The sequence below is a fragment of the Pimephales promelas genome, chromosome 20 (genome assembly GCF_988280905.1).
Source record: "Pimephales promelas chromosome 20, fPimPro1.hap1.1, whole genome shotgun sequence".
Taxonomy (NCBI): domain Eukaryota; kingdom Metazoa; phylum Chordata; class Actinopteri; order Cypriniformes; family Leuciscidae; genus Pimephales; species Pimephales promelas.
Genome location: NC_142788.1, coordinates 9,563,202 through 9,576,087, shown reverse-complemented (window position 1 = coordinate 9,576,087; position 12,886 = coordinate 9,563,202). Strand labels below are relative to the sequence as shown.

The following is a 12,886-nucleotide window of genomic DNA, read 5'->3' as shown; positions in this document are numbered from 1 at the left end:
AGACTGAACCTCATTGGTTCTTGCAGAAGCTCAAACGTGCTGCATAACACGAGACTGAACCTCATTGGTTCTTGCAGAAGCTCAAACGTGATGCGTAACACGAGAATGAACCTCATTGGTTCTTGCTGAAGCTCAAATGTGCTGCGCAACACGTGAATGAACCTCATTGGTTCTTGCAGAAGCTCAAACGTGATGCGTAACACGAGACTGAACCTCATTGGTTCTTGCAGAAGCTCAAACGTGATGCGTAACACGAGACTGAACCTCATTGGCTCTTGCAGAAGCTCAAACGTGCTGCGTAACACGTGAATGAACCTCATTGGTTCTTGCAGAAGCTCAAACGTGATGCGTAACACGAGACTGAACCTCATTGGTTCTTGCAGAAGCTCAAACGTGCTGCGTAACACGTGAATGAACCTCATTGGTTCTTGCAGAAGCTCAAACGTGATGCGTAACACGAGACTGAACCTCATTGGTTCTTGCAGAAGCTCAAACGTGCTGCGTAACACGAGACTGAACCTCATTGGTTCTTGCAGAAGCTCAAACGTGATGCGTAACACGAGACTGAACCTCATTGGTTCTTGCAGAAGCTCAAACGTGATGCGTAACACGAGAATGAACCTCATTGGTTCTTGCAGAAGCTCAAACGTGATGTGTAACATGAGACTGAACCTCATTGGCTCTTGCAGAAGCTCAAAGGTGCTGCGTAACACGTGAATGAACCTCATTGGTTCTTGCAGAAGCTCAAACGTGATGCGTAACACGAGACTGAACCTCATTGGTTCTTGCAGAAGCTCAAACGTGCTGCGTAACACGTGAATGAACCTCACTGGTTCTTGCAGAAGCTCAAACGTGATGCGTAACACGAGACTGAACCTCATTGGTTCTTGCAGAAGCTCAAACGTGCTGCGTAACACGAGATTGAACCTCATTGGTTCTTGCAGAAGCTCAAACGTGATGCGTAACACGAGACTGAACCTCATTGGTTCTTGCAGAAGCTCAAACGTGATGCGTAACACGAGAATGAACCTCATTGGTTCTTGCAGAAGCTCAAACGTGATGCGTAACACGAGACTGAACCTCATTGGTTCTTGCAGAAGCTCAAACGTGCTGCGTAACACGTGAATGAACCTCATTGGTTCTTGCAGAAGCTCAAACGTGCTGCGTAACACGAGACTGAACCTCATTGGTTCTTGCAGAAGCTCAAACGTGATGCGTAACACGAGACTGAACCTCATTGGTTCGTGCAGAAGCTCAAACGTGCTGCGTAACACGAGAATGAACCTCATTGGTTCTTGCAGAAGCTCAAACGTGCTGCGTAACACGTGAATGAACCTCATTGGTTCTTGCAGAAGCTCAAACGTGCTGCGTAACACGAGACTGAACCTCATTGGTTCTTGCAGAAGCTCAAACGTGATGCGTAACACGAGAATGAACCTCATTGGTTCGTGCAGAAGCTCAAACGTGCTGCGTAACACGTGAATGAACCTCATTGGTTCTTGCAGAAGCTCAAACGTGCTGCGTAACACGAGACTGAACCTCATTGGTTCTTGCAGAAGCTCAAACGTGCTGCGTAACACGAGAATGAACCTCATTGGTTCTTGCAGAAGCTCAAACGTGACGAGTAACACGAGACTGAACCTCATTGGTTCTTGCAGAAGCTCAAACGTGATGCGTAACACGAGACTGAACCTCATTGGTTCTTGCAGAAGCTCAAACGTGATGCGTAACACGAGAATGAACCTCATTGGTTCTTGCAGAAGCTCAAACGTGATGTGTAACATGAGACTGAACCTCATTGGCTCTTGCAGAAGCTCAAAGGTGCTGCGTAACACGTGAATGAACCTCATTGGTTCTTGCAGAAGCTCAAACGTGATGCGTAACACGAGACTGAACCTCATTGGTTCTTGCAGAAGCTCAAACGTGCTGCGTAACACGTGAATGAACCTCACTGGTTCTTGCAGAAGCTCAAACGTGATGCGTAACACGAGACTGAACCTCATTGGTTCTTGCAGAAGCTCAAACGTGCTGCGTAACACGAGATTGAACCTCATTGGTTCTTGCAGAAGCTCAAACGTGATGCGTAACACGAGACTGAACCTCATTGGTTCTTGCAGAAGCTCAAACGTGATGCGTAACACGAGAATGAACCTCATTGGTTCTTGCAGAAGCTCAAAAGTGATGCGTAACACGAGACTGAACCTCATTGGTTCTTGCAGAAGCTCAAACGTGCTGCGTAACACGTGAATGAACCTCATTGGTTCTTGCAGAAGCTCAAACGTGCTGCGTAACACGAGACTGAACCTCATTGGTTCTTGCAGAAGCTCAAACGTGATGCGTAACACGAGAATGAACCTCATTGGTTCGTGCAGAAGCTCAAACGTGCTGCGTAACACGTGAATGAACCTCATTGGTTCTTGCAGAAGCTCAAACGTGCTGCGTAACACGAGACTGAACCTCATTGGTTCTTGCAGAAGCTCAAACGTGCTGCGTAACACGAGAATGAACCTCATTGGTTCTTGCAGAAGCTCAAACGTGCTGCGTAACACGAGAATGAACCTCATTGGTTCTTGCAGAAGCTCAAACGTGCTGCGTAACACGAGACTGAACCTCATTGGTTCTTGCAGAAGCTCAAACGTGATGCGTAACACGAGACTGAACCTCATTGGTTCTTGCAGAAGCTCAAACGTGCTGCGTAACACATGAATGAACCTCATTGGCTCTTGCTGAAGCTCAAACGTGATGCGTAACACGTGAATGAACCTCATTGGCTCTTGCTGAAGCTCAAACGTGATGAGTAACACGAGACTGAACCTCATTGGTTCTTGCAGAAGCTCAAACGTGATGCGTAACACGAGACTGAACCTCATTGGCTCTTGCTGAAGCTCAAACGTGATGAGTAACACGAGACTGAACCTCATTGGTTCTTGCAGAAGCTCAAACGTGCTGCATAACACGAGACTGAACCTCATTGGTTCTTGCAGAAGCTCAAACGTGATGCGTAACACGAGAATGAACCTCATTGGTTCTTGCTGAAGCTCAAATGTGCTGCGTAACACGTGAATGAACCTCATTGGTTCTTGCAGAAGCTCAAACGTGATGCGTAACACAAGACTGAACCTCATTGGTTCTTGCAGAAGCTCAAACGTGATGCATAACACGAGAATGAACCTCATTGGTTCTTGCAGAAGCTCAAACGTGATGCGTAACACGAGAATGAACCTCATTGGTTCTTGCTGAAGCTCAAATGTGCTGCGTAACACGTGAATGAACCTCATTGGTTCTTGCAGAAGCTCAAACGTGATGCGTAACACAAGACTGAACCTCATTGGTTCTTGCAGAAGCTCAAACGTGATGCATAACACGAGAATGAACCTCATTGGTTCTTGCAGAAGCTCAAACGTGATGCATAACACGTGAATGAACCTCATTGGTTCTTGCAGAAGCTCAAACGTGATGCGTAACACGAGAATGAACCTCATTGGTTCTTGCAGAAGCTCAAACGTGATGCGTAACACGAGAATGAACCTCATTGGTTCTTGCAGAAGCTCAAACGTGATGCGTAACACGAGAATGAACCTCATTGGTTCTTGCAGAAGCTCAAACGTGATGCGTAACACTAGAATGAACTTCATTGGTTCTTGCAGAAGCTCAAATGTGCTGCTTAACACCAGAATGAATCTCATTGGCTCTTGGTGAAGCTCAAATATGATGCGTAACTTGAGAATGAACCTCATTGGCTCTTGCTGAAGCTCAAACGTGCTGCTTAACACGTGAATTAACCTCATTGGCTCTTGTTGAAGCTCAAATATGATGCGTAACTGGAGAATGAACCTCATTGGCTCTTGCTGAAGCTCAAACGTGCTGGGTAACACGAGAATGAACCTCATTGGCTCTAGCTGAAGCTCAAACGTGATGCGTAACACGAGAATGAACTTCATTGGTTCTTGCTGAAGCTCAAATGTGCTGCGTAACACGAGTATGAACCGCATTGATTCCTGCACATCAAGCGAACATGCATGAGCTTCTATTTGCCACAACTGATGTGTGAGTTGATGAATGTTTATATGTGAATAAAAGCCTAGTTTGACCAATTAGCAGTAAACCAATGGGTGATCGGTCTTATTTTCTAAATCTAATTAAACCAATCTACCATTTTATGTAACTGACTTCAAAAAGTCAGGGGCAGTCTTGATGAAAACAATTAGATGACTAACTTTTAAGACTCAAAGCACATTTTTATTGTGCATTTATTTGCTTGCCTTTGTTGTTGCAAGTCAGATATAGCAGGAACTGAACTCACCGTTTGTGGACGTATCGGCACTCGCTCGTCGTCGTCATCCATCCCTGGGATGATCACAGTCATTTTTCTGGGCCCTTTAAACCCCAACACATTTGTCTCCTGGACAGAAACACCAGTATCCACTTTAAAACTTCTCAAAGATTATCCACCCTCCAGGTCGACTGTTGAGGAACTGAAGTGAGCACTCACGTAAATTATAGCCGCTAGCTCTTGCCGGGCGTTAGACATGTCCCTGAGGGCCCGGTCAGGGTTGAGGCCGTTGTCAAACACTGTGAACTTGGTACCCATGAGATTGGACCTAAAAAGAATTGAAACCACACACCCCCCCCAAAAAAAAAGTGAGTAGCTCAGCAATCATAATTATTTTGTGTACATTTTATATGAGACATGTTACCTCAGCTTTCCGATAAAATTTTCTCCTCCCCGTGAGAGGTCAGTGGCATCTATGGATATCAAATAATTTGAAGTTGCACTCTTTTTTCTTTTTCGACCAGCCAATAGGAAGACCTGCAGGATGGAGTGAGATGGCAAATAGGATCCCTAGTTAGTCATCAGTGGATGCTTTTCACACTGTTAAATCTCATTGGTGTTTTTAAAAGAATTCTCTTTTGCTCACCAAGGCTGTATTTATTTGATTATAAATACAAAAAAATAAAAAATAAAATAAATAAATAAAAAGTTAAATTTTATAATAATTTTATATAATTTTTTTGTATTGTAAAATATTTTAAAATGCAATTTATTCCTGTGATCAAAGCAGAACTTTCAGCATCATTAATCCAGTCTTCAGTCTCACACGATCCTTCAGAAATCACTCTAATATGCAGACATACATTCATTATTATTATCAATTTTAAAAACAGTTGAGTACATTTTTTCAGGATTCTCAAGATGTGCAATTCTAGAGCCTTTGTGTAATCATACTATCAAGCTACTGACACTGCAAATTTGCAATTAAGGGTGTTAACCCAGGATTAAACTGTCTGCTTATGAATACCCAGGATTAAACTGTTAACCCCAGTCCTAATTTGTAATCACAAATCCTTCGACATATATCCTCTAATTCACTGCAAAACCTTGTAGAATTGTCAGTGACTGTTGAAATGATTTTGAAGATTCGTTCAAAACCCCTTAGAAAAAAAAGTCTTCAGTAATTAACTTCTGTTTTGTTTTGTTTAAATTAACAGATATTATTTAATAGACTCTTATTTAATAGACTCTTTTTTTTGTATAATTATAGGCATTTAATAATGGACTAATTTGTAACCTTTACTTATTGTTTTTATATATATATATAGATTTTTGATAACCAGATTTATTTATTTTTTTATTTTTATTTTTTTTACCATTTAAAACAACTGTTTTCTATTTGAATATATTTAGGGGTTCAAGCACGAAGTGCTGAAACCCTATTGTTTTTTTGTACTGATTTTTATTATTATTATTATTATTATTATTATTCCGCCGTAAAACGCATCATGCAGCCCAAACCGTAAGAGCTGGATCTTTGAAACTTTGACAGCTGGTAGTACAAAAATCGAGGAGAGGTTATCAAATTATGAGCCATATTGGCCCATAGGTGGCGCTATAATAATCAATTGCGCGAAACTGCTCATATCTCCTAGAATGTAAGTCGTAGACTCAAGTGTCTTATATCACTGGAAAGCTGGATGCCTGAAGGACAAAACGTATATTTTAAAATGCAATTTAAAAGTTTTGGGTAAAAAATAAATAATACACTTAAATGCTTTATTGTGTGTGATTTGCATGTTTAATTTATTTATTAGTTTATTTATTATTTATAATTTATTTATTAATTTATTAGTAAATATTTAATTTACTTAAATATTTGAGTTCACACAACATTCTTTACTTAAAAATATATGCATCACGTTACATATTCATTCAATCCAATTATATATATACTGTATATATATATATACTGTATATGTAGCGTGATGCATATATTTTTAAGTAAAGAATGTTGTGTGAACTCAAATATTTAAGTACATATAACATTTACTTAGAATAAACAAGAAAACCTTTGTTATATGTACTTAAATATTTGAGTTCACGTAACATTCTTTACTTATATATATATATATATATATATATATATATATATATGCATCACGTTATATATATATATATATATACAGTATATATATGTAACGTGATGCATATATTTTTAAGTAAAGAATGTTGTGTGAACTCAAATCTTTAAGTATATTTAACAAAGGTTTTCTTGTTAATTTTAAGTAAAATGATTGCAAGTCGGGATTACTTAAAAAGTATGATGCAAACATGGTGCATATATATTTTAAGTAAATCCCACACATTTTTTTAAGTGAAGTTCTGCAAGATTTTGAGCTAAAAGTGTGAGCAAGTCACCTTCTTCTCGTTGTCTAAATGGAGGTAATAGGTGGGGTAGAAGCCTCTGTCCATCCCGCGCTTATCTCGCGTCAGTTTACACTTGATGGTGGTTCCCTGAGGCGCAGACTGAAGAACAAACTCCTCAAGGTCGTCGAACTCAATGTCCGGTGATGGGGGCCTCTCCTCCTCCTGTCGCGAGAGAGATTTTACAATTCAGATCTTTGCCTCGGGATGACATTGCCTCAATTTACGGGAGTCTTACCTTTTTACTTTTCTTTCCTTTGCCTTTCTTCTTTTTGGGCACTTCTGTATCATCATCACTTTCATCAGATTTAGCAGCGTCTAAAATGAGAAGCATTTATAAGCAGCTCAATGGAATGAATGTTATTTCGTCTTTAAGATGTTATCTTAATAATACACAAACGTGAATTTATAGGGATCGTATATGACAATTTAAGTGTAGTTTGCAAAAAAAAAAATATTTTTTTTTTAACAGTTCATTTTGTGGGGAAGCACGTGGTCATCTTTTGTCCAAAAAATTAGTTAATATAAAAGTCTTTCACTTACTCTTTTTCTTGTTATTCTTCTCTTTGTCCTTATTACTCTTGTCTTTTTTCTTGTTGTCTTTGTCTTTGTCTCCAGCTTGAAACATGGAGGTGGAGTTGGCAGTGGATTTCTTTTTACTCTTGCTGGGTTTAGTCTCTGGCTCACTCTCATCGCTGTCGGACTTAATGGCTGGAGCAGATGCTGAAGATCCAGTCAGAAAATTTGACAGTTGCACTTTTTATTAATGATGATTTATCATCATAACAGTATGGTCCCACAATGTACAAGCAAGCGAATTATTTATTTGTGCACTCCAAGAAATGTCCAAATCACATTTGACCCCAACATAAAATGTATATTTTAAATTATATATTGCATAAAAATTTAAAGTCAACACAGCATTTTAACATAATTTACCTCCATCCTTCCTTCCTTCCTCCCTTCCTTCCTTCCTTCCTTCCTTCCTTCCTTCCTTCCATCCATCCATCCATCTTCCTTCCTTCCATCCATCCATCCATCCATCCATCCATCCTTACTTCCAACCTTCCTTCCTCCAATCCTTCCTTCTGTCCATTCTTTCTTACTTCCATCCATCCATCCTTCCTTAGTTTTCCTTCCATCCATTCTTCCTTACTTCCACCCATCCATCCTTCCTTACTTCCATCCATCCATCCATCCTTCCTTACTTCCAATCTTCCTTCCTCCAATCCATCCTTCCTTCCATCCATCCATCCATCCATCCATCCACCCTTCCTTACTTCCAACCTTCCTTCCTCCAATCCATCCTTCCTTACTTCCATCCATCCTTCCTTACTTCCATCCATCCATCATTCCTTCCTTCCTTCCTTCCTTCCATCATCCAGCCTTTCATCCTTCCTTCCTTCCTCCCAACCTTCCTTCCTCCAATCCATCCTTCATTCCTTCCTTCCATCTATCCATCCTTCCACCCTTCCTTACTTCCAACCTTCCTTCCTCCAATCCTTCCTTCCTTCCTTCCATCCATCCATCCTTCCTTACTTCCATCCATCCTTCCTTCCTTCCTTACTTCCATCCATCATCCAGCCTTTCTTCCTTCCTTCCTTCCTTCCTTACTTCCATCCATCCATCCTTCCTTACTTCCATCCATCCATCCTTCCTTCCTTCCATCCATCATCCAGCCTTTCTTCCTTCCTTCCTTCCTTCCATCCATCCTTACTTCCAACCTTCCTTCCTCCAATCCATCCTTCCTTCCTTCCATCCATACTTCCTTACTTCCATCCATCCATCCTTCCTTACTTCCATCCATCCATCCTTCCTTCCTTACTTCCATCCATCATCCAGCCTTTCTTCCTTCCTTCCTTCCTTCCTTCCTTCCTTCCTTCCTTCCTTCCTTCCTTCCTTCCATCCATCCTTACTTCCAACCTTCCTTCCTCCAATCCATCCTTCCTTCCTTCCATCCATCCTTCCTTACTTCCATCCATCCATCCTTCCTTACTTCCATCCATCCATCCATCATTCCTTTCTTCCTTCCTTCCATCCATCCTTTCTTACTTCCAACCTCCAATCCATCCTTCCTTCCATCCATCCTTCCTTACTTCCATCCATCCTTCCTTAGTTCCATCCATCCATCCTTCCTTCCTTCCTTCCATCCATCATCCAGCCTTTCTTCCTTCCTTCCTTCCTTCCTTCCATCCATCCATCCACCCTTCCTTACTTCCACCCTTCCTTCCTCCAATCCATCCTTCCTTCCTTCCATCCATCCTTCCTTCCATCCATCCATCCATCCATCCATCCATCTATCCATCCTTCCTTCCATCTATCATCCAGCCTTTCTTCCTTCCTTCCTTCCTTACTTACTTACTTACTTACTTCCATCCTTCTATCCTTCCATCCACCCATCCATCCATCCATCCTTCCTTACTTCCATCAATCCATTCTTCCTTACTTCCTTCCTAACTTCCTTCCTTACTTCCTTCCAACCTTCAACTATTTAAAACAAAAGATATCAAGTATTTTTCATGATTTTTTTACTCAGTGCATTATTCAAGCAAGATGTTTGTGTGTGTGTATAACATCACAATAAAAAAAATATGTTTTAAATTACATGTTTATCCATTTAAATAATACATCTTTCTGTTTTACACAGAAACGAGAATTCGTAATTGTACTGCAAATATTTTTTTGCAAATAATTTAGTTTAGGTTTAAGGTGAAATATGACCAAGACATTCTTTGTGAGATATGTCCCAGAAAAGCTTTGTGAGATACTTGCTTTTAGCAACACAATGATTAATGTACAGTATTTTAAGAAAAGTAAAATTACCTTTCTTTTTTGCGATAAAATCGGGTTTATCTCCGTTTATCTGAAACATGGAAGCTGGTTCCTTTTTTGCCTTAGATGTCTTTCCTTTGCTTTCTGATTCACCTTTACTCTCTGCAGAGATAATATATTGTGGAAAAAAAAAATAACTCAGTATTTTCTACAATGATGACTCGCCTGCAACAAAACCTATGTGTTGGTGTATAAGTCATTGAAGCCAAGTTTGTTCACAGGGTATTCAAGTGACAAGTTAGGACCAGTTCCCAGAATTCCCCTGGGGTTATAAAGGTGTGCCAGCTTCAGATAATCAAAACAGCTTCTAATTGAAGAACTTATGGAAATGGTGAGGTTAATGGCTCAATAGGCTCCTTCACAACAACCAGAGATCCAGCTGACAAAAATATTCTAAGAACATTCCCTTTTTCTGTTCTTGGTTACAGAAACATTCAACTTGGCAAATTTTCAATGTTATTTAATCTTCTGAAACAAGTACCATCATAAAAAAAACCGTATATATGTATATTAAAACAGCGATAGCTCAGTATCAGAGTGCCATTAATTCTAACATCCCAGCTCTTTTTTTCTTTTTTTTTCCATCAAAAAACATTGCTGAACTTTTGAAACATGCTTCAAGGTTTACGCAGCACCATACATTAAACTTGAAGCTTTTAATAAGAGCCCCAGAGGAGGTCATCTGTGTATGTTTTCAATCATCTAGGTCACTGCAGACTGTCTGGTAAAATGTATTAGTTAGCAGCTGGACTTTATTTTATTTGTCTAAGTGTGGCTTGATCAGACACCCCCTGAGGAGTTCACCATCTGTCTTTTAACAACAGGGAAAATGAGGCCAAGCAAACGAATCCCTAAAACCATAAGCAGAAAACAAGAGTAAAATTCACTTGAAAGACCCCACTTCAACTCATAGACAAACCGGAGTGGTGATCTTTTAGACAGCTCTGCCGTATTGTTCGGGCTAATCTTCTTAGCTCACGAGATCTAGCGCTAATCCTCTTCCTGAGCAGCAAACCCCCATGCATGTGTACATAACCACATTAAGAGTTACACACACTGAAGCCATTGTCTAAGTTTGATTCGATACCTGAAGTGTTTTGCTCTGAGGGGGAAATAAAACCTAAAAATCTCAAACTGTTTTAAGAGCCCAAAAATACTCTCTGTATGGAAAACACACTCAACCCCCCAGCAAAGTTCAAAGTTCAAAGCGACTCTTATAATCACATAAATGCCACTTGGCTGTTGAAACTAATGGAAGAAAGCTCAAAATGAACCTTGGCCTCGCTCATTAGCATGCATTCAAGTGTGAATACGCTCAACTGACCTTTGGCCTTTGATTTCTTTTCTTTGGTACCAGCAGGGGAGCTTTCTTTGGTGGTTTTCTTCTTTGTCTTCTTCTGTGAGGTCTCCTCTTCATCATCCCCATCATCTTCATCAACAGAATCTAAACAAAATGACGGTTAGAAATGTCAATATTGAAGAACAAGTCATTTAAATGGTGCCACCAGGGTTTGGGTCTGTTATAATGGCAAGCAACACAGTGGCAGAATGAGGAGCTAAACATTAAGACATCAGATCGACAGAAAAAAAATGAATAAAGAAATTCTGAGACAAGCCCTTTCATAAAATTACTTATATTGTGACATTATTGCTTATTACTTTTGACCGATAGGTGGCGCTGACAATTACACACACAAAGTTGGGTGTCAATATGTCAAATCTTTCCAGAGATGAAGACTTGGATGCAGTTTGGCATTGTGCCATCAGATTAGTTGATTCAATATACAAAAACGGACATAAAAGATTATCTGAAGATTATCTAACTCCAATATGGCGAAAATCAGACAAACGAGGAGTTTCAAAAAGTAGGTTTTTAAAGAAAATCAAAATGACGAACGGGAAGTTTGGCTGATTATGGCAAAGTTGGAATATAATAGAAATGCTGCACCGAATCTACAAGAGACCAGTTGTATGATTTTTGGTCAAACTGTTTAGAAGCAAAAAAAAAACAATTTTTCATATATTGTGACCACTAGGTGGCCCTGTGCCAAACACACCAAGTTTGGTAAGAATACGCTTGGGGTTGCAGTCCATTTCTGTGCTCGTTGTTGAGTTGTTCATGATTTTTCAGGAATGGTTTAATAAATAAACCTGAATTCCACTTTTTTTTTGTAAAGATGGTCTGAAGATGATCTGATGCAATGGTCTAGGAGTTTAAAAACAAATGGTGGACAGGAAGTTTGGCAGACTATGGCAAAATTGGTATCTATGTTCTCGGCATTAGCCAGTTAATCTAAGTTTTATTACAATAGACAAAATTAACCAAAAGCTATTAGCATTTTTTAACGTAATTCAATTTTTTTGAGTATTTTTGTCAAATACACATACCAAGTTTTGTAACAATATGGCAATGAGCTCGTAAAATATAGCATTTTACTACATAATTGACAGAAGGAAGGAAGGACGGAAAGAAGGAAGAAAGAATGGATGGATGGATGGAAGGAAGGAAGGAAGGAAGGAAGGAAGGATGGATGGATGTAAGGAAGGAAGGAAGGAAGGAAGGAAAGAAGGATGGAAGGAAGGAAGAAAGATGGATGGATGGAAGGAAGGAAGATGGATGGATGGAAGGAAGGAAGGTGGATGGAAAAAAGGAAGGAAGGAAGAATGGAAGAAAGGAATGAAGGATGGATGGATGGAATATATGATGGAAGGAATGAAGGAAGGTGGATGAAAGGAAGGAATGAAGGAAGGTGGATGGAAGGAAAGAAGGAAGGAAGGAAGGAAGGATGGACAGAAAGAAGGAAGGAAGGAAGGAAGGAAGGAAGGAAGGAAGGAAGGAAGGAAGGAAGGAAGGAAGGAAGGAAGGAAGGAAGGAAGGAAGGAAGGAAGGAAGGATTAATGGATGGATGAAAGGAAGGAAGTTCATGTTTATCTATTTGCACTAATTGATGAATTCAAAATCACTTCTACCTTTCTTCTTCTTAGGAGTACTCTTGGTCTTCTTTTTTGTGTTCTTCTCTGTTATGTCTTCTTTGTCCTTCTCGGTTTTCTTTTTCTTTACTGTTTTGCTCTCTGCTGAGAAGTGAAAATATATTTTTTGAGCAACCATATATCAATCCACTAGTACATAACCGTGCTCCCAAAGAAAAGTGTTCTAACACTAACCACACTAAGCAAATATCTGAATGTCATTTAATAATCACCTGACCCCTACAACGACCATTTCCTGTTTAGTTTTATTGTCCTTGTCACTGCGTTTACAAATAATCCGTAAGTAATCGGATTGAATTATGCGCAAACAGCAGGAAACTCTGTATAATCGTGCTGTGTGTGCATGTCAAAAAATCTGATTTG

At 39.8% G+C, this 12,886-nt stretch overlaps 1 protein-coding gene across 2 annotated transcripts in view; it reads right to left on the bottom strand.

Annotated features, from left to right (window-relative positions):
- tulp1a (TUB like protein 1a) overlaps nucleotides 1–12,886 on the bottom strand; it is an 84,373-nt gene that overhangs the window by 61,637 nt on the left and 9,850 nt on the right. Inside the window, exons 4-12 of one of the 2 annotated variants that reach the window (XM_089124533.1) lie at nucleotides 12,503–12,604; nucleotides 10,857–10,976; nucleotides 9,524–9,634; nucleotides 7,244–7,423; nucleotides 6,939–7,018; nucleotides 6,695–6,865; nucleotides 4,698–4,810; nucleotides 4,493–4,601; nucleotides 4,304–4,402 (exon numbers count right to left, since the gene is read on the bottom strand). In XM_089124533.1, coding sequence (XP_088980659.1) covers nucleotides 4,304–4,402; nucleotides 4,493–4,601; nucleotides 4,698–4,810; nucleotides 6,695–6,865; nucleotides 6,939–7,018; nucleotides 7,244–7,423; nucleotides 9,524–9,634; nucleotides 10,857–10,976; nucleotides 12,503–12,604 — 1,085 coding nt within the window. Of the gene's footprint in view, nucleotides 1–4,303; nucleotides 4,403–4,492; nucleotides 4,602–4,697; nucleotides 4,811–6,694; nucleotides 6,866–6,938; nucleotides 7,019–7,243; nucleotides 7,424–9,523; nucleotides 9,635–10,856; nucleotides 10,977–12,502; nucleotides 12,608–12,886 lie in introns of both variants that reach the window. The other variant, XM_089124532.1, reaches the window with a different exon arrangement.